At 53.3% G+C, this 26,804-nt stretch overlaps 5 protein-coding genes across 5 annotated transcripts; 1 reads left to right on the forward strand and 4 right to left on the reverse strand.

Annotated features, from left to right (window-relative positions):
- Positions 1 to 5,146: 5,146 nt before the first annotated feature.
- Positions 5,147 to 7,846, forward strand: GMORB2_3543 (STYKc; the record flags this gene model as incomplete). The annotated part of the gene is made up of 2 exons (XM_035465519.1): positions 5,147 to 5,167; positions 5,288 to 7,846. The coding sequence occupies 2 exons, from the start codon at positions 5,147 to 5,149 to the stop codon at positions 7,844 to 7,846; spliced, it is 2,580 nt and encodes an 859-aa protein (XP_035318507.1).
- Positions 7,847 to 8,887: 1,041 nt separating this feature from the next.
- On the reverse strand, positions 8,888 to 10,661 carry GMORB2_3544 (IMP and pyridine-specific 5'-nucleotidase; the record flags this gene model as incomplete). Its single annotated transcript, XM_035465520.1, has 4 exons — positions 8,888 to 9,729; positions 9,837 to 10,142; positions 10,261 to 10,410; positions 10,637 to 10,661. 4 exons carry the CDS (start codon positions 10,659 to 10,661, stop codon positions 8,888 to 8,890), a joined length of 1,323 nt encoding a protein of 440 aa, XP_035318508.1.
- Positions 10,662 to 11,632: 971 nt separating this feature from the next.
- On the reverse strand, positions 11,633 to 15,768 carry GMORB2_3545 (importin-7; the record flags this gene model as incomplete). Its single annotated transcript, XM_035465521.1, has 9 exons — positions 11,633 to 11,817; positions 11,940 to 12,060; positions 12,128 to 12,348; positions 12,441 to 13,115; positions 13,255 to 14,438; positions 14,517 to 14,701; positions 14,827 to 15,293; positions 15,435 to 15,513; positions 15,679 to 15,768. The coding sequence occupies 9 exons, from the start codon at positions 15,766 to 15,768 to the stop codon at positions 11,633 to 11,635; spliced, it is 3,207 nt and encodes a 1,068-aa protein (XP_035318509.1).
- A 3,771-nt stretch (positions 15,769 to 19,539) lies between these two features.
- GMORB2_3546 (transcription factor RfeG) lies at positions 19,540 to 20,709 on the reverse strand (the record flags this gene model as incomplete). Its single annotated transcript, XM_035465522.1, has 3 exons — positions 19,540 to 20,301; positions 20,370 to 20,432; positions 20,548 to 20,709. The coding sequence occupies 3 exons, from the start codon at positions 20,707 to 20,709 to the stop codon at positions 19,540 to 19,542; spliced, it is 987 nt and encodes a 328-aa protein (XP_035318510.1).
- A 2,445-nt stretch (positions 20,710 to 23,154) lies between these two features.
- On the reverse strand, positions 23,155 to 26,704 carry GMORB2_3547 (DNA polymerase eta; the record flags this gene model as incomplete). Its single annotated transcript, XM_035465523.1, has 2 exons — positions 23,155 to 24,347; positions 24,772 to 26,704. 2 exons carry the CDS (start codon positions 26,702 to 26,704, stop codon positions 23,155 to 23,157), a joined length of 3,126 nt encoding a protein of 1,041 aa, XP_035318511.1.
- Between the last annotated feature and the right edge of the window lie 100 nt (positions 26,705 to 26,804).

The following is a 26,804-nucleotide window of genomic DNA, read 5'->3' on the forward strand; positions in this document are numbered from 1 at the left end:
ACGGCGTGGATAGTCATCGACTACCAAATATCAGGATGAGATTATCTATAAAAAAAAGGAGAGTCAATCAGAGCAACCAGAGAGATAATATTTCCAAAACAAACGAAATCAGGTCAATAGAAAGTATTATTGTATAAAGGGAAAAATAAGGGGGGGGGGAGGGTCACGTCATAAGGACGGCCCGAAGGCGGAAAGTATTTCTTGACAAGAGTCAACTTTTTACCCCGGGCGCCTCCGAAGAACGGCACCGACATAGAGAAAGGATTATTAGGAAAGGTATTATACAGTATGATGTAAACAGTAGTAGTAGTATTTCTAGAAAGACAAATCCTGTATGATAGAGGAGAAGAAGAAGAAGAAGAACAAGAAGAAGAAAAAAATGTCTGCCCCCCCCCCCCCCCGAACGGACGCCACTCGGATTTCCCATGGTCTGTGCCGTCAGAGCCGTGTGATTCCAATCAAGCCCAACTTTTCCCGTTTCCTATTCTTTCCCAAGAGCCGAAAAAACGCGAGGCCACGAAGTCATGACTTGCGGTGGACACCTACTCTTCTCTCTCTCTCTCTCTCCCTCCCTCCCTCTCTCTCTCCGAGCTCTCTCTCTCTCTCTCTCACACACACACACACTACATCTGATCCACACCTTGCTCATACTTGTACATGTCGAGACTGGCTGATTCCTGTCTTCTGTGGGGAGGGGAGGAGAGGGGATGGGGATGGGGATGGGGATGGGGATGGGGATGGGATGGGATGGGATGGGATGGGAGGGAAGCACAAGGGTTCAGTAATGCTACTACGGAGTAATACTACGAGTATACATGAATACTTGTATCACCTGGTAATTAATACTCGCTCGTACTAATGATACTTACTACTACGGTATTAGCTCGTCCTGCCTACATGTACGTGCCTTTTATTACCGCAAAACTTGGGAGGACAAGATTCTCGGAGAGGGGTCACGGCAGATGACCACCCTCCCGGAGTCCTCCTCCCCCCTCCCCTTCTCCTCTCCCCTGCCCTGTTGGAGGAAATGGTGGCCGCGGCAAGCGATGCAAATTGATGATGGTCCTACTTGTAGTAGCAGTAGCAGTAGCAGTAGCAGCAGTAGTCGTTGTCTCTAGGTGAGCACGACGAGTACACGCCCACCATGCACAATGTAGTGTGGTGAGTGGTAATGGACTGAAGACGAGAGTTGGGGGACTCTTCTTATTATTAATATCTTATTAAATAATGATTTTATTCTATCATCTGAAATGAAGTGTTATTTTCCCTGGCATGGCTTACCTAATCTCGTGACCATGTTGGACTACAGCAAGTATTATCAATACAAGTAATGATAATATACATGATGAGATCTGGATACTTGGTATTACATATACACGTATGTACATATATCATATATTATATAGCTACAGCATCTGAATAATGGCTCGAGAAAAGATAATGTAATGAATATTACTCGTCAAAATCCTGGGAATTTTCCCTCCTCCCCTCTCTTCCTCTCTTGTTTAGCCACGAGCCTAGACCCGATGATGCAGCCAGCAATCTCCGTATGTACATGTACGAGTTTGGCTACGTACCGTCCCAAAAAAAAAAAGAAAGAAAAAAAAGAAGAAGAAAAAGAAAAGTGAGCCCCCCCACAGCCTCCCCCCACATGAAGAAGAAGAAAAAAGAAAAGAAAAAAAAGAAAAGAAAAACTGCACGTCTAGTATCCGTACATACGCGCGCGGCACACATGTCCGATCCACGGAGTTCTAGTGGATCGTTTCTCTTACTCTTCCCTCTCCTTTCTTCTGCCTCTCCCTCTCTCTTCTGCCTTCGATCTAGGGGACGGCCGACTTCCCAGCAGTCAAGCCTGCTACGAAGACGCGGTCAAGACAGATGGACCAGGAGACCTCCACGTCACGATGATCAACTATCTGGGGCAGGAGGAGAAACATGCCAGTCCCAGGGGACCCGAGACATGGGTTGCGTACATGTACGTACTCGTAGACCGGAGTAATAACGGGTACGAGCAATAGTACTAGTACCGATACCAATAATAATACTCGTACTCTTTACTCTTTCGAACCAAAAAAAAAAAAGGTCAACAAAGCCTCGGTTTATCATTGATACCTTGATACCTGTTCTGATCCCCACTCTTCACCGTTGTACTCGGTACGCATGCTGCGACGTACATCACGCACCATATCACTGTGTACGGGAGATGCACGGTATTTACTCATTAGTCCTAGTATACTCTTCTTCTTCTTCTTCTACTCTGTGCTCGTACAAGTTATCGTTATCCCCTGTACGCTGTTGACTACGAGCTGCTACGGGTAATGATAGTGCCCAGATGGGACGATACGATATGAGAGAGAGAGAGAGACAAGAGGCAAGAGACGAGAGACAGAGATCCCAACTCCGTCATGGGAATCCAAGGTCCGTGCAGGCGAGCGCAACTGACGAGGTATTATTTCCAATCTAAGCAGCTGCAAAAGGCGCAGCTGTCGTCGTCGTCGTCGTCGTCGTCGTCGTCGTTGCTGTTAGTTGTCATTGTTCATCTTGGCAATTCTTCATCTGTATTATTTTATTACCCGTCAGTCTGCCTTGTTGGCAAAAAGCAGAGCCCCCTTTGATCCTGTACTGTGCATGCATACATGATACATGTATATATTTATACTCGCAGTTGCAGGTTCCATGCTGTATGCCGCAGATCCGGACTCGACACAGAGAGAGAGAGAGAGAGAGAGAGAGTACGGAATATTAATTAATACAAGTACGAGTAATCCGTATAGTAGCATCATTACTATTTAGACTGACTGTCTTATCAAGGGTCCCCTCTCTCTCTCACACTCCCACACCCACATCCACGCCCCCCCCATGATTTGTACCTCGTTACCCTCTTCTTGTTCTTGTGTGTCTGGGATTATAATAAGATATTCATTGCGGATCAACTGAGACCTTTTTCTTCTCCTTCTTCTTCTTATTTCTTCCCCTATTGCCTCTCTTCTTCCCCCTTCTTCTTTCTATTTCTTTGTTTGTCTAATCCTCCTAGACCCTTGTCTCTTCTTATTCTTCTCTGAAAATCTGATAAGAACTTTATATCTCCTTGGCCATCTTCTCCAACCCTCCTTCTTTCTCCTCCCCTACACAACGATCACGACAACGCCACCAAAAAAACGACACACGAAATACACATCCTATTGTCGAGAAAGAGCCGATATAACCGCACCAGGAAGATAAACGAGAGAGAGAAAAAAACGAGAAGAAAAAGATACAAAGAAAGGATTGAAAGAAAGAGGGGTGGACCGGACATAATCGGATGCCGTGTGTACGCCAAGCTGTCAACCCTGCTTCCCACCAACATCTTTGACGATATTATACCTCTTTTCCAGGCTTTACGCTTATCAACAATACCGTCATCGTCCGTCATCCCCTCTGAGAAAACGTACCGTCACTCCGATTCACTCTTTTCCAAGAGATTCTTCACCTGCAGTTATATAAGGTGTCGTCGGTGTCTACGAAAACCTTGAATATCTTCTCAAAGTCACTCTTGTCCACCAACCTTCAACACCGCGGGGCTTCCAACAGAAAGACACATCACACACACACACACGCGCGCGCGCGCGCGTGTTTCAATTACGAAAACCATCCAGAAGCTACGTCCTCTGTGGCCCTATACCTGAACAAGAAGAAGAAGAAAAATTCTTCCTAGACTGCGTGGGTGCACTGCGACTTGTGGTTGGCTCGACATTTTGCCTCCTCTCTTCCCGCCCCGCCCCCCTCTCTACCGCACGATACGAGTTCTTCAGCATCATCATGGCACCGTCATTGTCATCAGAACCAACCTTGCCTGTGAATATCCCAGGAACAAGTGAGTTTTTTTTTTTTGTTTCTGATTTTTTTATGGAATTTTCAGATCCTCTCCATCTTATCCCTCACAATCCTCCCTGGTTTCAACCTTCTATCACATCATCATTCTACCTTTACTACCTTTTTTTCTTTTTCTCTTGTTATTGCTGTCTCATCATCGCATTCGCATCATCCCCCCCCCCTTTACCTCTAGCCCATCCTAGAGTACACTCCACCCACGCAACCGACCAATCAGATCCCTTTTCCCCACACTGCACCTGATCACACTCCCCCCCCCCCCCCCCCCCCCCCCCCCCCCCCCCCCCTTTTCCCTCTTTGGGTTCCATGTTCTTTGGATTCCATGTCCTTTGGGTTCCTGGTGGTGGAAGAGCCCTGGAAAGAACTCTGAGAGTGGGAAGAAAAAAGCCACTGAACCTTACCTGCAGAGTCCTGCACAGAGGAGGCTTACCAAGGGACCACTGAGAGCCCCATGACGTGACCCCCTTCTCCACTGCAACAGGCCCCCGGGCCAACCACCACAAACCGTTTCTCCCATCTCTCTGCGTGCAAGTCGCCAGTGCGCGCCGCTCGCTCTTTCCCTCTCTCCTACCCGGACCTGGTTCGGCGTCCCCGCCTCTTTACATGTAGTATTCACCTTTTTTTTCCCTCCTTTTTTTTTCTTCTTTTTCTTTTTGCCCTATTTATCTTTTTATTCTTGAAATTTTTTTCCCCTGCTCTTGACCGACCAGCTCCGTTTTCGCTATTTTACTGCTCGTACTTCTCCGTACAAGGAGTAAGTCCATTGGCTACTACATACTAGTAGTGGTCCTATTACTGCCAGTATTAATACTTACTGCCAAGTAATACGGAGTTGCCAGTTGGTCGGTCTTGGTTTCCCTACTTTTCCAATTCTACCATTTTATTAGTTCTCGCTCTCTTTATCTTTTTTTTTTTTTTCCTTTTTTTTTTCACTCTGACATTTGCCCTCGCCTGGCTTGGAATTAATCCTTCTGCGATTGCTCCTTCCCTCCACCAACTCACTCTCACTCCACTTCTTCTTGATCCATCCAATTGCTAGGAATCAGCTACTTCTTACCCGATCATTCCTCTTTTTTCTTCTTTTTTTTTCTTCCCTTTCTCCTTCTTTACCCTTTCTATTCTCTTGGTCGCTTTTTTGTTCACCTTCTCTCATTACTGCTACATTTTTTTCTTTGGTGTGACTTTGGGGTCTTTTTTTCTTTCTTTTTCTTTTAATGGTTGCTGACCTCATCAACTCTTTCCTCTTCCAGCCGCCACCACAAACGGCACGTCATCGATGCACCCGGAAGGTGATTTGGTAAAGGCACAGCAGCAGCAGCAGCAGCAGCAGCAACAGCAGCATCAGCAACGCCCCGCCTCTGCGTACCAACAACAGAAGCCTTCTTCTTCCTCCCCTCAACCTCAAGAAAAAGAACAGCATTACGCTACTAGCATATCGTCCTTTTCTCAAAACGCCCCCTCGTCCTTTTCCTCCTTCGCCTCCTCTACCACCTACGATCTCTACACCACCTCACCCGAGACTTACTCTTCTTGCCCGCCCCGCCACCTGCTCCACGACAATATCCACAGCCCCATCTTTGAGGAGCAGCCTGGTTTCTGCTGCAGCGACGAGCTCGACGAGGACCCTGCCGAGCCCGTCACCCCGACCAGTGGCCGCCATTCGGACGATTTGCCACCCGACGAATTGTCAAACCACCTGACGAATACCTCTTCCCTCGACGAACCCTACAACCCGCAGTTCGACTATCCGCGTCCTGGTTCGCACTTCACCACTTCCTACCAGGCCCCCGTCGCCGACAACGCGAACGGCACCCCCAAGCCCAATCCGGCCGTCATTGTCGTACCTGCATCGCCTGCGACACCTCTCGCCACACATCGCCGAGACAGTGTCTCGGCCGACGACAACGGTGCTGCAGACCAGAGTCCCAGCCATAAGGAGGAGAAGGAGCGCGCGCAGCCGAAGCAGCAGAAGCGCCAGAACGAGCAGCGACAGCCCGCTTCGCCCACCTCCGAGGGACCGCAAAAGGGCCCCACGACTGCTGCTGCCACCCCATCTTCTTCTCTCCCTACTCCCACTCCCTCTATCACCTCCCGCCGTCCTTCCATTCCTAATATCAAACGCACAATGACCAACCTATTCCGCCGGTCCAACTCCAATGGGGCTGCCGCCTCGCCACCGGTCATGACCCCCATGACTCCCCTGACCACGTCGTCGCCCGCTGTCGCCAGCCCGGATGGCAACTCACAGACGTCGCCTCGCCCGATACCCCAGCCGCGACAGGACGACGACGTCAACATGAGGTCGCCCAGCAACTCCTACTCTCACTCCCGCTCCCTATCCTACAGCCGACCTCCCTCGGTCAAGCACACCCGCCGCTTCTCCGTGAACCGCTCCAGCAACACGACGAGCTGCAGCACCCCGCCCTCACCACCCTTGCCCTGCCAGGAGACCGACGGCGCTGCCGCTGACGGTGGTCCCATGTCGACATCGGTCCCCCAGAACGGTTCCGCCGCCTCGAGCTCCAACGTCGACTTTGACGATAGGAAAAAGAACCGCTCGTCTACCGGCCTCACCCTGCGCGGACGCACCATCAACTTCCTGAACCCCAATGGCAAGGCGGGCCAGCCCCGTCCACCCCGCCGCGCCAACAGCTTCGACATCCAGGACGGCAACAACGTGCACCGACCCATATCCCAGTCCCACCACCACCACCACCACCACCATCAGAATGAGCACGACACGATACCACCCGAGCGCCAGCCTTGGGCCATGCCTCCTGATTCCGGCACGGGGGCCAAGGCCCGCCGCATGAGTCTGAGCCTGCCCGACGACTTCACCGTCGACGTGACAGAGCTGTCCAACGAGTTCGAGTACTGCCACAAGCTCCTCGGCCGCCACGGAAAGCACCTGGGCAAGGGCGTCGCCTCCAAGGTGGCGCTGATCCACCGCAAGGGCTTCCCCGAGGAGCTGTACGCCGTCAAGGAGTTCCGCGGCAAGTCTCACCGCGAGAGCAAGGAGGAGTACGAGAAGAAGATCAAGTCCGAGTACAGCATCGCCAAGAGCCTCCACCACCCCGGAATCGTCGAGACGATACGCCTGTGCACCGACCACTCGCGCTGGGACCACGTCATGGAGTACTGCTCCGAGGGCGACCTGTTCAGCCTCGTCTCCAAGAATTACCTCCGCGACGAGAGCCGGAAGTCGGATCGCCTCTGCCTGTTCAAGCAGCTCGCGCAGGGCGTGGCGTATCTGCACCAGAACGGCATCGCCCACCGCGACATCAAGCTGGAGAACCTGCTCATGACCAAGGACAGCAAGCTGAAGATCACCGACTTTGGCGTGTCCGAGGTCTTCTGCGGCACGCACCCAGGTGTCCGCGAGTCGGGAGGCCAGTGCGGCGTCAACATGGGCGAGGTGCGCCTGTGCGCGCCGGGAATCTGCGGCAGCGAGCCCTACATCGCTCCCGAGGTCCTGTCCAAGAAGGGCGAGTACGACCCGCGGCCGCTGGACGTGTGGAGCACGGCCATTGTCATGATCTACCTCACCTTTGGCGGCGCCATCTGGAACCGCGCGGCCGAGGGCAACCCGCAGTACGACAACCTGGTGCGCGGGTGGAACAAGTGGTACGCCGCGCACCCGGACCCGGAGACGGCCAAGATCACCGAGACGGACTACCCCAACCAAAAGGCGTTTGACACGGTGATTGCGCCGCCGGCCCTGCGTCGGCTGATGCTACAGATGCTCAACCCGGATCCCAAGCGCCGCATCAGCATGGAGGACGTGGTCAAGAACCGCTGGTTCAAGAATATCGAGTGCTGCCAGCCCGAGTCGTACGACGACCCGGCCCTCGTCATCGACGCCACCAAGCCGGATAACACGCGCAACGGACCCAAGAAGATTTTCTGCCACAATCACCTGCCCACCAAGGCTCAGGGTCATTCTCTGGGAAAGATGCCAGGGCAGCCTGGGTATTGAGGTCTTTTTGAGAATGTATCCGGAAATTCTGGTTTTTCATGTCACATGATTCATCATTCCATTTATATACACGCATACAACCTTGGTTCCATCCCAATCCAATCCCCACACTCTTTTCTTTTCTCTTCTTCTCTCACCTCTTTCCTAACCCCCCGTCTACACCCTTATATACCACATCACATCCACATTCATAGCGCATATATACAACAAGAGACGGGGTTTTATTTACTTATCTTCATTTCTCATCCTTGGAGTCCTTTTTTTTTTCTCTTTTTTTCTACATCTACATTTACACTTTTTATACCTTTTTTTTTTTTTTTTGAAAAACAAAAAGCACTTGAGGATATAACTGAGTCCTCGTTTTTTATCACTTTTTTTAACGCTTGTGATATCGTTTGGGGGAGGGTCCTCTGTCGATTTGGAGTGTTCTTTTCTCACCCCCTCTTTTTAAAAGAAAAAGGGGGAGGGGCGGTTGGGAAAGAAGAAGAAAGCGGAAGAAGAAAAAAAAGGGTTTTTTTTTGGAATGTAGGGGGGAATGAAAGAAAGAAAGAAAGCAAGAAAAGAAAAGAAAGCAAAATGACTTTACCTGAAATCACTTGGCATGATTGATTTTAACTATGCCTTTATTGGTTGACGTGTATAATGAATAAGACGGGTGTACTTGATGTCTTTGTCAGTATTGTCATGTCGCGAGTGTAACCTTGTGAGTGAGTGTGATAATGTGATGTTGAATATTGAACATCTGGTTGTGCATTGGGAGGTAGGTATTCATGTATTACAATGTCCAAGAGTTTTCTTCTTTATCTGTCATAGAAAAAACACAAAACATCATTTTTTCACCATGTAATACACAGTGGGGGAATCCTGAATGCCCATGATCGCGTACACCTGGAACCTCTTGCTTCAGACGTTGCCATGTGATGATGTGATATTCCCCTACACGTGGAGTGCAGTATCAATTGTGTTGGCATGAGTGTCATGACTGCTGTCGAAAACACATTGTATATATAGCCTGATCTGTGGCCTGGTTACCTACCCGGGTCAAGACAGCTTCTTCTGCATCAGATCCGCTAACTCATCGAGCAGATCCACCGTCTCGGCAGGACTGGCGATCCAAGCGGTAGTACCCACGCTCCTAGCCTTGAAGTCGTTGGACCCAGCGCTGAGGAACTGGTCACCAACATGGAGGGTATTCTGACCGCTGATGGTGCTCGTGCCCGTGCCACCGCCGGCACCGCTGCCGAACCACTGCTGACAGACTGCGACGCCCCAGCTCTTGTCGCCAATGTCGACGAACACGTCCCTCCCTCCGTTGAAGGCGCAGAAGGGGATCTTCTGACGGGGACGAGAAGTCGAGGCGACGGATACGCTACGGCTGTGTTTGCTCGCAGCCGATGCAGATGCAGATGCAGATACAGAGGCAGAGGCGGTGCTGACCTCTAGGATACGCTGGACGACGAGGACCGTCTCCTCCAAACTCTCGCGGGCGATACGCACGCCCGGATCGGTGGGGACGATGCCCACCGCTCTATCCTTGCGGACGATGGTGGCGGGGAGGTTCATGTTGCGCACGCAGTCGCGCAGCGCGGACTCGGCCACGTCGAGGAGCGAGGAGATGTCCGACTCGGACCAGGCCGCCATGTCCGGCGTCAGCCAGCGGTCGCGCGGCACCGGGCTCAGCCGGTGGGGGGAGCTGGGCGAGAACTCGAACAGGTAGTTGTCCTCGCCGCCCATGATGACGATGCTGCTCTTCTGGACGGGGTCGAGGTCCGTGGCGTCGGCTATGGCGTCCAGGAGGCCGTGGAGCCTCTCGTAGTACCTGTCTGCCGTGGTGTATCCTGCCGCTGTGACGATGCCGATCTTGATGTTTTTACGTAGGAGGTCTGCCTCGGAGTCAGTGTACATCCTTGACCTGTTGCCAAACATGAAATCCATAGAGATGGAGGGAGAGAGGGAGGGAGAGGGAGCCGCTAGTGGTATGCATGCGTACCTAAGAGTCTAGGAACGACAGGACTGTCCGGTTCCAGACACAGCCCGTCATCATACAGCGTGACGTCACCGTCAAACGTGGCCAGCTGCAGAGCACCCCCGGTGACGGCCATGACCTGCGCCGAGTTGAGGATCTGTCTCACGTCGTTGAAGGACGGCGCCACGTATCGTCTGGACGACATGTACCTCTTCCGATCCTGGTACTTGAATGCCGCCTCGAGTGGTAGACGTGTGAAGAATGGCCCCGCCGTCGGTACCAGCATGCGTAGTTTGGAGGGGAAGGCTGTGTGATGATCTTGCTTGGAGACTTTTTTGTTGTTGTTGTTGTTGTTGTTGTAGATTTATGTCAGCATCTCTCCTCTCCATCTCTTCGGCTTTCCTTCTCTTTTTCTCTTTACCGATATAGGAAGAGGGGGGGGACTGACTATCGTCATCTATCATCAATTCAACATCTCGCATTATCTCGGCATACCGCCTGTGAGCCTCTTCGGCCATGCTCCTGTGCTCATCTTCTACGCTGCCGCCGAATACGCCCGTCGGCTCAGAATAGAGGACGAACGGGACGGCGAGTAGACCTTTGATCCATTCTGTGAGGTGGGAGGGGGTTGTCAGCTTCTCGTCCTCGTCACTCTTCCCCTTCTTCTCATCCGTTCCCTCCGCATTGATGACATACCGATGAATTGATCGCGCCTATGTGTCTTGAGAGCATCTACATTGGCCAGTCAAGTCAGTCAGTCGGTCGGTCGGTGCGCATGCCTAATGGGGGGGGGGGGGGGGGGGGGGGGGGTTGCTTCAACTCACATTCGACGCGATACCGTGTCGTCATTGTCGTCTGTAAGCCTAGATGGACGGAATATGTGATGGGGGGGGGGAGAAGCGGAAGCGATGTGAATAAGAAGAAGAAGAAGAAGGGAAGAGGTAATGATGGCGATTGATAGGGCCTATAATGACAGAGTCAGGTAATGACGAAATCTTAACAAAGAGCAAAGTACAGATTAGTGCGAGCAGGTGAAAGCAGTGCGAAGCAAACAAAGCACAGACCGACAGAAAACGTCGCTTGCCTGGCCTTCTGGGCTCTGAGCTCTGGGCTGTCTCAAGCACAGCAAACTCCACTTGGCCTCTTCTAGACCTCGCCCCTGCTATCGCAACCCCTTGGACCCTCTTGGGACACTGTCACATGGCGGTAGGCGCCGTACCCCGCTACTTCCATCGCTCTTTGCCTCTTTTGCTCTTTCCATCTTTCCATCTCGGTCTATCTCCCATCATCATCCTGGTCAGCCTTCTGTCTTCTGTTCTCAAATACGAATAGATAGATATACGCTGCACCCCCCCCTCCTACAGACAAGTAGATACTATATCTACGAAGTACAGAGAACCAGGTCACCACCATACATACAAGCAGACACTCTATAATACTTTTACCTTGAGAGATCAATTTTGAAATCTGTATTCAACATTCCCCCCCCCTCCCCTTTACTCTTTTACTCATAAACTCTTTAAAAAACCTTCCCATCATTTCTTTGGTCATGGTATCTTTGCCCTTCGTCTTGGTGTCTGTCGTTTCTACTGACTACCAAAAATATCTTTCTTTTTTTCTTTCTTTTTCTCTCTTTTTTTTTTTCTTCTTCCCCCCCCGCCTTGTTTTACCTTGTCTTCTCTGCGTGCTTCTTCTTCATTCTCTCCCTTCTCCTCCACCGACGGTTTCATCATCTGTCTGTCTTCGCTATATAGCGTCTCCTCCTCTCTCCTCCTCTCTCTCCCTCTCCCTCTCATCAGATGCTATGACCACGCCTTCCTCTAACTAGCAGGGGCCACGCCACTCGCAGCCTGCTGGGCAGCAAGGTTGGCCGCCTCCGCAGCTCGGGCCTGCTCGATGGCGATCTCGTCGGCTCGCACCATGACCTGTTGGAGGACGGTCTGCTGGTCAGCCGTGAGCTGTCCGGTGAGGGATCCGTAGAACTGGGGCTGCTCCTGCTGCATGCCTGTAATCGTAAACAGCTCTTGTCAGTGACTGTCCCGGCCTCGATCTCCCTGTCGTCCGCCTTCCCCCTTCCCTCTTCCCTCTTCTACCTGACGACCCTGATGGAACGGGACGGTAACTCACGTAACATAACACTCTTGAACAGCTGATAGGGCTCAATCTTGTCAAGCGGCGAGTCCAGGAAGTTGTCCTCTCCGAGATCACCGTCGTCGTCGTCGTCAACCACGTGACTAAACTTTTGCGCCTGTTTTGTCGTGTCTTGTCAGTCAGGAGAGCCAGTCAAGCTTGACTGTCGAGCACCGGACACGCACCTCTTCGTTGAGGAACTCGAGATAGGCAGCACTCTCATCCTTGGCATCAGTGGCGCCACCCTGCTGCTGCTGCTGCTGCTGGGACTCCACAGCTCCCACCGCAGCCGCAGCCACTTCGTCGCCGCCATCCCAGTTGGCCTCTTCGTCTGCCCATTCGTCGTCGTCGGCGTAGTCGTAGGATCCGCCAAATTGGAAATCATCACGGAGAGCATCCTCACGGTCTTTTTTTTTTTTTCAAAAAGTCAGTACTAAAGTAGGCAAGTAATCAAATCAGACAGAAAATTAGGAGGTGACGGGGAGGGAAGGAACTCACTCTTCATAGCGTTGGGCAGGGACATGAACAGCTCGGTAACACCCTGTAGCAGTCGCGGCCATCCCACCGAGATGCTGGCGGGCACCTGGTCGTGGTTGAGGTTGAGCAGGGCGGTGATGGCGATGATGCAGAGCTTCTTGTCGTGGACGCGGCTGAAGGAGCCCATGTTACTGAACCAGAGGCTGAAGAAGCGGTTGGTCCACCCCTTGCTCTCCAGCACCTGCAGGGCGAGCAGGGGGCTGTAGCTGATGGCGTTGATGACCATCTCCATGAGGTGGATTCTCGACGTCCGGACCTTGACGTCCTGCGTTGCCAGGATGCCCATGGCCATGCCGATGAAGCCCTCGACGCAGCGGTCAATGTAGCCCTTGAGGCACAGCATCATCTCCTCGGCCAGCTTGCACGCGCTTATCCTCTCCAGACCCTGGACGTCGTCGGTGAACATGTCGGCAATCATCGAGTACAGCGCCTCGATATACTCAGGGTTCTGCACCAGCTGCGGCGCGCCGTACTGCACAATGTTGTCCAGTGCCGGGAGCATGTCCTCCAGGTAGTACTCGGCTCCCGACTTGAAGGTCGTGTGGATCAGCTCGAATGCCTGCCACATGTTGGGCGATATGCTCTTGGCCGCAAAGGTGCAGCTGTCGATGATTTCGAATACTTCATTGTAGAGGTCTGCATATGTCTCTGCGTCAGCTTTTGATGTCGGGGATTGGAAGAAGAGAAAGGAAGAAAGGGGATCGAAAGGAAACAGGAGCTTCGGACAAGAGAAGAAGAGAAGGAGGAAAGGGATAGAGAAAAGGTCAGGGCATACCGTAGAGCTTGTTCTCAAGCGTCACCTTGATGACGGGCATCAGGACGGCCTCGATGTGGAGAAGGACGTCGGGTGTGCTCTCGAGGGTGAGGATGAGGGTCCCGATGGTTTGCAGGACACCCAAGGCGGTGATGCTCTTGTCGTCGTAGTCTGTGAGGCCGTCGCCGTCGTCGCCGGCCTGGGCCTCCTTCTCGAGGAGTTCGCGGACGATGCGCATGTAGGTGTCGCGGAGCTGCTCCGAAAGGGCGACGGCGAAGGGGGTTAGCTCGGCGGCGAAGACCTCGACAAAGTCCTCCATAACGTTGGCGAGGGCATCGATGTCAGCCTCGTTGGCCAGCTTGAGGAGCTGCTGCATGATGGTTGGGATGGCCGACTGCATCTCGTTGCGGATCACGTCGTGCCGGATCAGCGGCTGCAGGGCCAGGGCAGCCGTGACGCGCACGGGGAGCGCCGGGTCGGCCATGCAGTCGAGGATGTGGCGGTAGATGCTCATCAGGTTGTTCTGGTCCTGGAAGTTGAGCTGCTCAAACTTCTCAATCGTGTCGCAGGCCCGCGCACGCAGGTAGCCGTGCGGGCTGCTGAACTCGGGGAAGACGTAGCGCACGAGGAAGTACTCGACCTGGCCAGCGATGGGGCTCTTCTTGCCCAGGATGACGGGCGCCAGCGTGCCAATCATGCGGAGCGCGCCCTCCTTGGCGATGTGGTTCTTCTTGTCGTCGGGCGACTGCTCATACTCGTTGACGACGTGGTTGACGTACTTGAGGATCTCAAACGTCTCGAGGCGGCGGTTCTTGGTCAGGTTGACGAGGAAGTTGACGCCGGCCACGTCGGGGGCCGACGCGTCCTCGAAGTAGTTGAGCTTGCGGTGCAGGTACTCTTCGGGCTCGTCCTCAAACTTCTCCAGGTCGTCCGCTGTCAAGCACAGGATGGGGAAGACGAAGTGCGTCACCAGATTGGTCAAGTGAGGCTTGAGGTGAATCCACATCTCCTTGGGCCGCACTGACTCGTCCAGGAAGATGATTGTGTAGGACAGGCAGGGTCGGCTCAGCCAGGCCGTCTTGGCCACCCACTTCTCAATCTCCTGCAGGTAGTGCTTCATGATTTCAGGCGCAATGTTGGTGATGAAGTGCTTGGCAAAGGCCATGGCCTCGTCTCCCTTGCCGGGGCTCGAAGGGTTTCCGTGGCTGGTGGTCTGTGTGTCAGTCGGGTTATCGCAACGGTCACAGCGCTACACGTGTACATCTCCCTGCAATGAAACGCACCGGATGAAGAGGAGGTTGAGACTCGAGTAAGCCCACTTCTTGGCCTTCCACCAGTGGTGCTTCTCGCGGTCGAACTCATCGCCGGCCATGGCTCTGGCGGGGAGAGTCTTGGAGACGGTCTGGAGGAGGACGGTGCACCATCCGATATTGACCTGTTCGTTTCGGAGATAGGAGGGTATCTCCAACTGTTTTGATCCTATCTGTCAGCCAGACGGTTCCGCTCCCCAATACGGAAGCGAACATGGGGGAGAGAGAGAAGGGTGGGAGGAAGGAAGATGAGAGAAGCGAATATGAGAGGAGAGGAACGCACAAAGGTAGCATGCTTGTAAGCCTTGAGGGCGAGGTGCAGCATCTCGCCAGCCTGGTCGCTTTCCTGGGTGACAAGCTCGTTGCAGATGGCCAGCAGACGGGGGAAACTAGCCTCGACGACCTTGTCAAAGTGCTGCCTGTCCTGGCTCTCCACGCCCTTGTACCGGAAGGCGCGGCAGAGTGCAAGCAGACACTGCAGACCGGCGAGGACGGAACCGGGGTCGTTGATGTTGAGGAGCTCCATGGTGAAGTCGATGAAGCGGGGCCAGCGGCTGGGGAAGTCGCACTGCAGGACGCGCTGCAGGACGGGTATCAACTGCTGGCGGATGATGGGTTCGGAGGCGGCCATGACGGGCACGAGGCGGTCCCTAACACGGATCTTTTCCTCCTCGGCGATGGCCTTTTCGGCCGATGATGGGTCGGGGTCATACCAGGCACGGTTGACTCGGTTCTTGACGTAGATGACGGCTATTTGTGATGTGGTGTACGTGTTAGAGAGAGGTATCGTTCGTTGGCATGTATATGTTGGTAAGGGTGAATCGTTGTGGCCCGATAGGGGGAGGAGGGAAAGCGAGAGAGGGGGGGGGGGGAGGGGACAGGTCTTCGTACTCGATAGACGGATGCTAGAATCTTGCTCAGCCTGGAGGATGTTGAGAAGGCAATCTAGAAAGCCAGTCGTCGCTTCGATCTATTTTCGTCGGAGGGGTTGAAGCAAAGACGTCAGCAGCACAGACAAGGGAAGAGGGAGTGCGAGTCAGAGGGAAAGAAAGAAATCTCTCTTCCAAGAAGAGAAGTTCAGAAGGGGAAGCGATGACCCCGACAGAGACAAAACAAGAAGGAACCATAAGCCCACCTGCTTGAGTTGAAGCTCAGCGCGACGCCGGTTGTCCGCATCGGGGTCCAAGCTTGCGACAAGCAAGCCCCTGACGGCGGCGGCATCCATGATGACCAGGGAAAAACGCAGACGGGGGTGTTGATGTGTTTGCGAAAGGGTGGTGAAGCCGAAGAAGAAGGAGGAACCTCTCACTTAATTCGTGGCGGTGGAGGAGGAGTAGGAGTGGACCGCGCGCGATCTCGTCGTCTTCGGCGTCGTCGTCGTCGTCGTCGTTTTTTTCCGGGCAAAAAAAAAAAGAAACACAGACACACACACACTGCACACACAAAATCTAACAACCGGACACGGCAGACACACGCACACACGCACACACACACACAACAACTCGTCGGGCGGTGGGGAGCAGACTTCACTTTACACAGAAACGGTCAAGTGCGGTTTGTGGTTGGATGGCGGGGCACAACCAACTCCATCCACGTCCGGTGCCTTTTGGACCGCACAAACACTCCGTCATCAGCCAGTGGCCACTGTACTTGTATTACACTGCATCATCAGCAGTATCTCGGCACCGTTGCCAAAATTACAGCGCTACCCCTACAGGGCTACAGGGCGTATCGTGTGCGTACCCGGACCCTCGAGCCTCGAGTGAGTACGACGAGTTTGGAGTAAGTACTAGTATTACTCTACGAGTATCAATACGTATATACAGATTACAGATTATTACTCGGTATTAACTCGAATTCCTCCCCTGGCGCATTGGCTGGCTCATTCCTTCACTTCTGGGTCCAGGTTCCTCCTTCGTCGCTCCCCCCACCCTTCCCCTCTTTCCTCTGCTTTTCTTTTTTTTATTCATCACCAACTCTGTATTATTACCATGATGATTTTCTCTTATTTATTAGTAATACCCTAGACAGCATGGCTACGAATCCCCTTCCTCTCTTTTAACTCGACTCTATCATGATCTTACTGATCCTATAGAATTCACTAGCATTTTCCATAACTTCACACCATCACACCCATAATACTCTGCCAATCTGTACAAGCTTCCTATCAAATCTTTTCGTAAACTCATCGTAATCACTGGCTTTACTTGTCTGATCTGGCCAGGGTTCGTCCGTCTTCTCTTCTCTGAGCTCTCTACCCCCCTCCCAGGGGCCTCCGTATCTTCGTATCGAATCACACATACTTAGCCCACTAGCCCACCACCGCAACAGTTGTCATCGTTGGGATGATGACAGGGAACCCCCTTTTCCTCTCTAACATGTACACATGATGCTGGCTTGTAGGACTCATCAGTGATACCAAGTCACCACGACGTAATAATACTACTATAGCATGTATTGCTTCGTACCACCACTCATCAGTGTGCACCGGAACAACAACGTACCCGGCCAACGTTCGGCCATGGCAGAGTCCCCCCCCCCCTCCCCCACTACGGAGTACCGTCACTCTCTATTAATACTCCGTACTCGTACTAATACTGAACCCTTACGTCCCACCAATATTTTGTGGACCTCAGGGTTCAACTTCCTCCGGTTCAGCCTACAGTGCCATTCCACCACTTACTTTACCATTATACTACTCCGTACTCAGTGAAATAACGACAAAACCCCGAATAATATTCAACCCATAATATATCACTTCACACATATACATCAGGCTCCCTTCATCCATGCCTGAGCACCGATATTCCCAGCAGCAACGCAATATTGACCTGCCTGCGCTAGCACATTGTCCCCAATCCCGATCAATATCCGTCCGCCATCGCCATTTCCTAAATGTTCCAGCTAAATCCCTTCTCCCCAAAGTACCGACATTCGATTTCGAATATCCACCTCCCATTCTGATTCATCACCTGCCAACTGGTTTCGTGGCCCATCGGCTATGCAGGACATGCCGTACTCTCAAAGTTGGCAATGCAAGCTCTTGTAAGGCAAGGCAGCTTGAACCCAGAAAACCTGTAGAAAGCCTCTATTGCGGTCCGGTGAAGCACGAAAGTCCGGCTCAGGTCATCTTTCAGAGGCATCTGGCACCCCGGCCAGACTTTGGCTGCTGTGGATGGTTCGTTACAAGCATCAGGAAGCTTGAATCGAGGCAGTTTATTGGTAACGGTCCCGGGCGTTCATCATGGAATCATCTACAACGTCTGGATCCTGACGTATACCTTGTGTGTCTGTGTGTGTTTGTGTGTCAAAAATTTTGAGTGGGACCTAACAACACCAATTGAATCGGTACTCTGGCTCGTGCCTGGGACATCACGTCCATTCCATGCTCAAGGCATAGTCCTAGCAGTCCGCTGACAGGCCCCCACCTGCTGCGTTTACCGTATTTTCCATTATATTCATTCCATGGTATGTGTCCGTGGCATCGTGCCCTTTGTTCACCTCTAGAGAAGAAGGGATTGCTATCAGGAATGGGGTGGGCTTGTGTGATGATCAGCGCCATCATGAGACCCAAGCCATTTGGTAATTCGCATCCGACCATTGGGGAAAGAACATGGGCAAACCAAGGGATGAAACGGGAGCCACGGTAGATGGCATGACTTTTCAGTCACATTTGCTTAGATCCGGGTCCGGAAGTAAGCATGTTTGATCCAGGGCATAATCCAAATCCATTGGCTTTTGTGGCTTGGCACCAAGACCATCATAGGAAAGCTGGATGATCAGCTTTGCAACCAAAAGACATGTGAAGAAAATCCATGGGAAGAGAGAGCCGGATGAGCAGATAGAATGCGAGTGCAACAATAAGGTCCTTTGAAGGGAGGTTCGCTAGTATATACAACACAGAAGTAAGACTTACCTCGCTGCCCGGACACTTGGCCTTAGGTATTCTCCCCCTTTGCCTCTTTCGAAGGAAAGGGTTCGACAGGCACTGGGTGACCAGTGGAAAAAGACCATTGAGGTGAATTGAGTACCAGATCCGGAGAAGGTAGAGTTCCAACCGTGGTCGAGTGTCCGAGCAACAAGGTCGTCTGCCAAATTAGACCAAGGAGAACACGGTCCCTGCCGTTATAGAGCTCGCTCTTTCCTCCACCAGCGTCGACGGCTCACCACAGAAATATGCCGAAAATCATCATCCTAAAGGCCGTTGCAGTTTTCATCAATAACGAACCGGTCCCATCATTCCCAACCACAAAGGCCACTGAAGAGTTGATGCGAAGAAGATAAAAACGCAATATCCAGCGTGGAAGAGAAAGAAGAAAAGTCCAGGGATATCCAGAGTATAATGGAAACGTCCACGGGCGTGACAACGTTATTTAACAGAAAGCAAGGCATGCATTCAACCGAGCGACGTGGTATAATCACCACTGCAACCGCATCCCCGAAAGGCAGGTTTGAGATCCAGGCATGGTGCCAACTTGTAAAAAAAGGAAATGCCACGAGGGGTTAAAAAAGCAGAATCCGAGGTCCAGGGGGGATCAATCCAGGAAACGAGGACAAAACAAGAGAAACCAAAAAAACAAAACAATAAAACGCCGGTCTCCAGGTAAGTCGAACTCCATGGGTTTGTTTAAAATAAAAGACAAGATACCGCCGGGTATGCAGGAATCAACGCAAATTTAGTTAGGGAAGACCCCCGTTGGTTGGATAACCAGCGGGCCATAGTCTGAATTGAGAGCAATTTACCGTCGAGGCTGACGAGCGAGTCTTTCGGTAGGTGTGTGCCTGTCGTCGTCCCGGTCACTACGTCGTTTGGTTGCGCCAGTAGGCGTCGGGACAGTTGCAGGGGGAGGCACTGAGTTGCGAGGACTGGGGGAATCTCCATACTGTTGTCCCTGAGGTGTATACCCCTGGTGCTGTAGGCCCGGGTTTACGGGCGAGACTAGAAGAATCAGACTCTTGTTGGTCTGGGCCGGGGAGGAGAAAAGGAAAGAGCAGTTCAACCCGTAAACTCACCTCGACCATAGGGGTCCTCTGAGGGGTGCATTGATTGGTAGGGAGGGCCGCCAGCTGTGGGAGGCATCTGACCTGAATATTGGTAAGGAGACGTGGTAGCAGGGTATCCTGGCTGCACTGGGGCAGAAGAAGCATAGATGGGCTGCTGGGGCGCTGTGGACGAAGTTGGCATCCGGCCGGAGTATCCATCATATCCATCATTTGCACCGTAGCCCCTGGGTGGCATATTGGCTCCGGTGTGAACATACGGGGACTGGTTATCCGGGTTGGGGGGGTATCCCCGATCCATTCCTGAGGGAGGAGCCTGGGCATAAGAACCGGTAAATCTAGGGTCCGGCTGGGGAGACTGGGAAGGGGCCTGTTGGTATCCATAGGCTCCGCCACTGGGGGGACCATAAGAATGCTGCTGCTGCTGCTGCTGCTGCTGCTGCTGCTGCTGGTAAGATACGGAAGCTCCAGTATATCCAGGGGCACCTGTTCCAGGGTATCTGGGTCCATCAAAGGCAGAATCACGGGCATAAGGGTCCTGGAAGGGGCCTTCGGTCGGGCCATGGTGCTGACGGGACTGGTGCGTCTCTGAGAGACGATACTGGACTGTGGGTGAGTTAGACGAGAGTCCAGCGGAAGGCAGAACACCAGCATCTCTCGAAGAAGCAAAACTACCTCCAGGGGTATTGCGCGACGTCTGCGCGCGCCTCTCGGTGTCCCAGCGTGCAGAGTCGGCCTTGAGATCCTCAATCATAGCCTAGATACAGGCTCAGCAAATGTAACGATGAAGCGAAATCGGATAGGGATTTTCAGGAAAGATCTCACGGTCGTCAAGTTCCTGTAGGCAGTGATGAAGTAGCCCGGTACCGATTGACCAGTCTGCGGGTTCTGTTGAGAGATGAAAAGTCAGATACTGACGGCCTTCAACGGTGCGTGTGCGTCGAGTGCGTGCGGGCTGGTTGAAGCCAACAGCAATCAAGTCGAGCGGAGAGAAGAAATGTACCTCATATTGACCAGGCCGCACCAGAGCATCGTTGCCCAGGTAGCGGCAGATATCGGCCGAAATGACTTCGCGGTCGATGCCATCACGGGGAACAAAGTATTCATTCTGGCGAGAGGCCGAGGCGGCTGCAGGAGCGGCCTGGCTGCGGGGTTGCCTCGACATGGTGATAGTAGTTGAGTAGAAGCGAGTAAAGAGGCGGGAGGGTGATGAGGAGACGGAAAGATGGAAAGAGTGAGAAGGTGAGAAGGTGAGGCGAGGCGGCAGACAGAAAGGTAGAAGAGGAAAAAAGTCGGAAACGGATAATGCGAGTTGGGGAAGGAGCAGGAGGTGGATAAAGAAAACGGAGAGGCAGAAAGGAGGGGAGGGTGTGGGTGGGTGGCGCCTGCCCTGTTTACCTGTCTACTCATACTCCGTAATACTTGAGCAGAGCTGCTTACTTTTGGGTAAGAAAAGCCAGTGATTACAGCAAAAAGTGGCCCTTGACCCTCCGAACACCAACCTCAGGTCAACCAGGTTGGGCAGGTTTTTCTTTTTTTCCTCCTCTTCCTCTTTTTCTTTCTCTCTATCCCTTTCGTATGTCCACTGGTCTTGCCCGCTGTCCAGGTGCACGCACAACCACATGAATGCCAACCACACAAAACATCAGAAACCAAGGTAGTGGAGCGCTCAACTACTACTGCAGCCCGACCAGGTTATGTCCTCAGGTCATGATTGGTGCCAGCCATGGAACAACCCTCAAATCAGTACAGGGCGGCCCTTACTGTCCGACATGATGCGATCCACTCGATGTATCGTTTTGTCTGGTGCTCTTGTGCCTGTCTTTGCCCTTTCCTCCACCCTCTGCTGTTGACTTATTCACTAGTATTGGCACGAAGAAATACTGTGTACGAGCACGTGTATGTACCTCGCTCCCCCAACTATACGGACCGTCGTTCTCTTTTTGCCCCTCACTCGAGATGCAAGTGCCGTCTGCCGCTTCCGCTTCAGATTGCCGGGACGCCCGATGCAGAGTCATATTTACAGAAACCAAAAATATTTCGTGGCGTGTGCAGTATTACTACAGCCAGTGCCCGTTGGGGGGGGGGGCAAATGACTTAGGCGGGACCCAATGTCCAAGGACTTAAGGTCCCCCGGTTATGTGAGCGTGTGCCCGCCCCAGGATGCCTTGCTTGTAAAGATGCAGATCCTTTTGCGACGTGTCTGTCGCTGTATCGGTGCCCGTCGCCGTCGAGTCACTGGTTCCCACCGAATGACACGTTGGTACCCAACCAAAGCGAAACGGAGAACGGAGAGATGGCATCAGTCATTCATTCTTAACGTGCTGTCGAGAACAAGATTTGAGTATTTGTTGAAAACTAGAATACAGATTTATACCGCACCCGTGTCGTGGGTCAGAGCGCAAGCTATACTTTGTATCGCCACCGAATACACATCGCTCTCGTGATCGAATGAGTATGAGACCTTCATCGAAAAACAGCGCGTCAGGAGAAGAAGCCAGACAGCAAACAGCATGGGCAGCAGAGGACGACGCCTAAACTCTTAGTGGGCAGCTCGCAGAGAGAGGCAGGACATCCTACCAGCATGGCTTCATTCGTCCTTGACCATGACCTCGGCTCAGGCGGTCGAGAATATCATTGTCAACAAGTCTTTGCTATACGTCTTCGTATGAACACCAGATATGTGCATTTACTTCTCACCAGCATCGCCCTCGTGCACTCATCAGACGGTGTCCATCTCACCGCTTGCATTGGCACGGAGCCAAGGAGTACGTACTACTTTGGCAAATCGTCGGCTCCACCGTATAGTCTAGTGTCGTCGGCGTCATGTTGGGTATCAACACCTGGCGCGGCACTATTGCCATAAGTACTCTGTACCTACTCAGTAACCATGGGAGCCCAACGACTCGGGTCCGCACAGGCAGTCTCCATTCGTCAACCTGCTACGGTGCCCAACGGAGAAAACACTGACCAATAAATGGTGACCACCCGGAGCTCAATACATGTATACGATACGGCGTATTGCCTCAGTTCACGATGGGGAGGTTGGGGGGGCCTGCGCTCCAAGTATCTTGCCATTTTTGCCTCCTTGGCCGCATGGTGCTATAAATGTGTTTTTTCACGGACGCCATGTTCTTTCATAGGCTCTCGAACTACGAGGTAGAGATCTAAATGCTCCACGTGAATGTCCGTCTAGAGACAGATGATGCATCAAGATCGAACACGTGCAGCGGTAACTTGGCCACGACTCAGCGACGATGGTTAGTACTTATCGTATCAACTTTTCAGTCGACGTACGGACTGATGCTCGTCTTAAAAATACGTGGTTGCGGGACATGACGGGAGACGGAGGCCGCAGCATATATAACTGAGTCTCACGCCGCCATCTCGCCTAAGAAAAGCTTGATGCAACCTCACGATGACGATGATAGAGCAATGACACGTTCCTTCGGAGAGAGATAGAGAGAGAGAGGAGATGGAGGGGGGGAAGGGGGGGAAAAGGGAGTTTGTATGTACTTTTGAAACTGGTCATGTCTACCTGGTGGCACATACCAAGTCTATGATGACAGCGACATAACAGTAATGATGTGTTTCTCCGCGAAGGAAGCCCTCAGTTGATACGCCGGAGTAGCTTTCGTATGGTGGCCGTGGCTAGTTCTCCATGGTCCTTGATCAGTGTTTGAAACTCGGGATATGCCCACAGCTGCTCGATGCTGCAGGCGGCCCAGTGCGCCACAAGCCTCTTCAACTCTTCGGGGGCCGGATGCGTGAAGCAGTATTCCAGAAGCACCATGATTCCGTCGTGGCCGCTCTCAGCTAAGTTGTAACTGATCAAGGCCTGGTGCAGCTTGCCAAAGGAGGTGTTCATCAACCCGACGATCTTGTAGCGCGTCGACATGACGTAGACCTTGGCGTGATGGAGAGGTGATTTCGATGGAACAGGGGTCGATGAGACGGAGACATTGCGCGGTGAGTAGGGATCTTCCCAGCTTCTTATGAAATCGCTCAACCACACCTGATTTTTGAAGGTACCGGCGAGCGATTCTTTCATGAGCGCATTATCAGCTTCTAGGTCGTCCAAGAGTAGCTTGCACGCATATCCCCTCTCCTCCTTCCTCCCCTCCTTCTTTCTAGCCAGCCCCTTTCGTGCCTTTTTCTTATCCTTTTTTGAGAGGTAAATGCGTTCATTAATCGCCGGAGCAAGATCATCGTCCGGAATTGGCTGCGGCTCTAGCCCTGGCTCTGGCGGCTCTGGCTCTACTGGATCGTCCAACTCTGGCACTTCCGGCTCTGGCTCTGGCGGCTCTGGCACTTCCGGCGGCTCTGGCCCATCCGAAGGGTCATCGTAATCCCCCGTGTAGACAAACTGCCAAAAGCTGAGAAACGTCAAAGGCTCGATGTCGAGGAATTCGGCCACATCTCTGGGCTTGTCCCAGGCGGAGTTGATGAAGGTTTTCTTCAGAAGAGTTGAGTGCTTGAAGATGTAAAAGGAGTGGATGCGGAACTCTTTCTTGTCCGCCCCGACGAGGAACAGGAGGGTCTGGGAGGTTGCAGCCCTGATACCAGAGTAAACGGCGGTTAGCATCCGGATGAGGGGATGGAATGCGATAGGAGATGACCGTTTCAGAGGGACAGGTTGCTGTATTGGTCGACTTACTCCATCTCGGTAGCACCTGGATGGTGACTTCTCAAATCTCTTGGTTTGTCTAGCTCTCCGCTGTCGTCTACCGACAATATGGCAGATGGGAAGAGAGGGGAGGCCTACCACAGGCGCATTCTTCTTTTTATCAACATCGTCTCGTGCTACCATGGTCAGAACGTTGTTGGACTATGTTGCATCAATCACTCTGCATTCCTACGCGCTGCCGCTCGCGCATGTCTGTTGGTCGGTGGTCAGCCATCAAGCGTCGAGCACCGTGATTACCATTCGAAGAGGGAAGCAAACAATATGCAGGAGACACTAGCCCTCTGCCCCCTCATTCCTACCTTTCATCGTCATCATCATCACTATACTTCTTCTCTCTTCTCCTTGCCAAGAAAACAGCAAGCAGCAAGCAAAAGAAGAAAGGAAAAAAGAAAAGAAAAAGAAGAGGGGGAAGAAAAATCGGGTTAATTCATCCGAAATTAAGTTTTCTCTGCCCGTGTTCAAGCCTTTTCCCGCTGCTGCCGCTGCCCCTCCCTCGTCTCGAAGAGGAAGATGTGGTGATGGGGCCTCCTCTACTGCTACTGGGATAATCCCTGGAAGCTGAGCTGCGAGATGGTATAGGCTGAGGAGGGCCGGTGGCAGCGGTAGCGGCGGTGGCGAATGCGGCGCTGCCACGTTCATCCTCTTCGGCCAGGTCCTTGGCCATATGCCAGTCCGCGTGGCTCTGCAGGTCTCGAGGGTCATCGTCGACGAATACTTGGCCGCAGCGAGGACAGCGGATGGAATCGTCATCTGCAACTGCGGCTGTACGAGTACGTGATTTAGTTTTGGCTTCTGCTTCCGCTTCCGCTTCCGCTTCTGCTTCTGCTTCTGCTTCTGCTTCTGCTTCCGCTTCTGCTTCTGCTTCTGCTTCTGCTTCTGCTTCTGCTTCTGCTTCTGCTTCTGCTTCTGCTTTTGGTTCTGCTTCTGTTGCTGATTCTGCACCCCATGCTTCCCCGCCATCAGGAGGAGGTAGTGGTTGTGCGGGGGAAGCTTCTCTAGACTCGACGGCGATGGGCTTCTTTGAAAAGAAGCGTTGTATGCCCCCGCCATCATCGATGCGGCGTTTCCTAGAGGCCGTGGTAGATGTGGGGGGCGGATCGGACGTGAATGATGCTCGTGCAGGGTGTGAATGCGATGATTCCATAGAAGTGGCAGTGACCGTGGCAGTATTGACAGCAAGAGCCTCCTGACCCCTGACGAGAAATGCTCCGATGCCCATGTTTCCCTTGACGCCGTCCTCGAATCCTGCGACGCTCAGGCTGAGGTTCTCACAGGGCCATACGCTGCTCCCCCCGGAGGCGACGATCTGGCGGAGCAAATCCTGCGCTAGGTCGAACAGGCCTTCCTGTGTGATTGTCGTGCCTCCGGGGATTGGGCCCTGGCGGGAATGCATCTGCCCACCCCGACGGTGATGCAGGTTGATCGACCTCGGGCGCCGCCTGTTCTCCAGGACGCCCTCCTCCAGCAGACGGGTGTAGATGTCGGCGGCGAAGATGCGGATCCACTTGACGGCTTGGTCGACCGAGTCTATAGCGGGACGGAACGACTTGGCTGACAGCATGGACTTGATCTGGGTGCGCGGGTTGACAGGGGACATGTCGATGCCCCTGACAGAGTTGTGGACCCAGAGACCCGTCTCGTGGCCGAGCTTGAGCATCATCTGGTCGAGCGTCACGGCCCGGAGCTGGGCCACCTCGTCGGACCCGAAGGTCGTAACGACCTGCTCGCCCAACTTGCCGCCCAGGTTGCGCATCTTGGTGATCTTGAAGCCCGAGAGGAAGACGTCGACGGCGCGGTTGCGGATGACGGTCTGCTGATTGGGCTTCCTGTACGCCGACCCGAGCTTGCTGAGCAGCTTGTTGCACGCCACCCCGGCCGAGCAGGTGTATCCCAGGTCGCTGCGGATGCGGGCGCGCACGTCGCGCACAATCTCCGACGCCACCAGGAGCGCCACGTCGTCCCAGTCCGGGTCGGCCGACTCCTGGCCCTCGCCGTCCAGGTCCACGAGCGCGTCAGCCTGCCAGTCCAGCGCCGACACTGGCGGCGTGGGAAGCTGCTCAGCCGGGTCGTTGTAGGGCGGCGGGCCGCCCAGCTCGGCCGGGTACCGCTCCAGCAGGGTGCCGTGCACCTGGGCCGACAGATCGAGGTACACCTCGTCTATGCTGGCCTTTTCGACCCGCTGAAGCCGGGCGGGAAGCGTCTGCTTGATCAGGGACAGGATCCTGCGCGACTGGAGACGGTAGGGGTCCAGCGATACCTTGTCCTTGACCACGTTGGCCTCCGCGTCGTCGCGGTACGCCCACTTGTCGTCGCCCTCTCTCCAGGTGGCCACGTGCTGGGCTATCAGATCCGGGCAGAGCTTCTTGGCCTCTGCGACGTTGCAGTGCCTTCCTATCCCGGCCGCGCGGGCGGGGTAGTTGACTGCGATGAGACCTTGCCTATCATCGGTTCCCTCCCCTCCAGTCGTCAGCATTGGTAGAGAGGGTGGCAGAGAGTATGTGTGCATCAGTAGTATCACCATTGCTGAACGGCCAGCGGCTTGTCCTCGGCTATACCGAGCCTGACCATTTCGC

Source organism: Geosmithia morbida, assembly GCF_012550715.1.
Source record: "Geosmithia morbida isolate 1262 chromosome Unknown scaffold_19, whole genome shotgun sequence".
Taxonomy (NCBI): Eukaryota; Fungi; Ascomycota; class Sordariomycetes; order Hypocreales; family Bionectriaceae; genus Geosmithia; species Geosmithia morbida.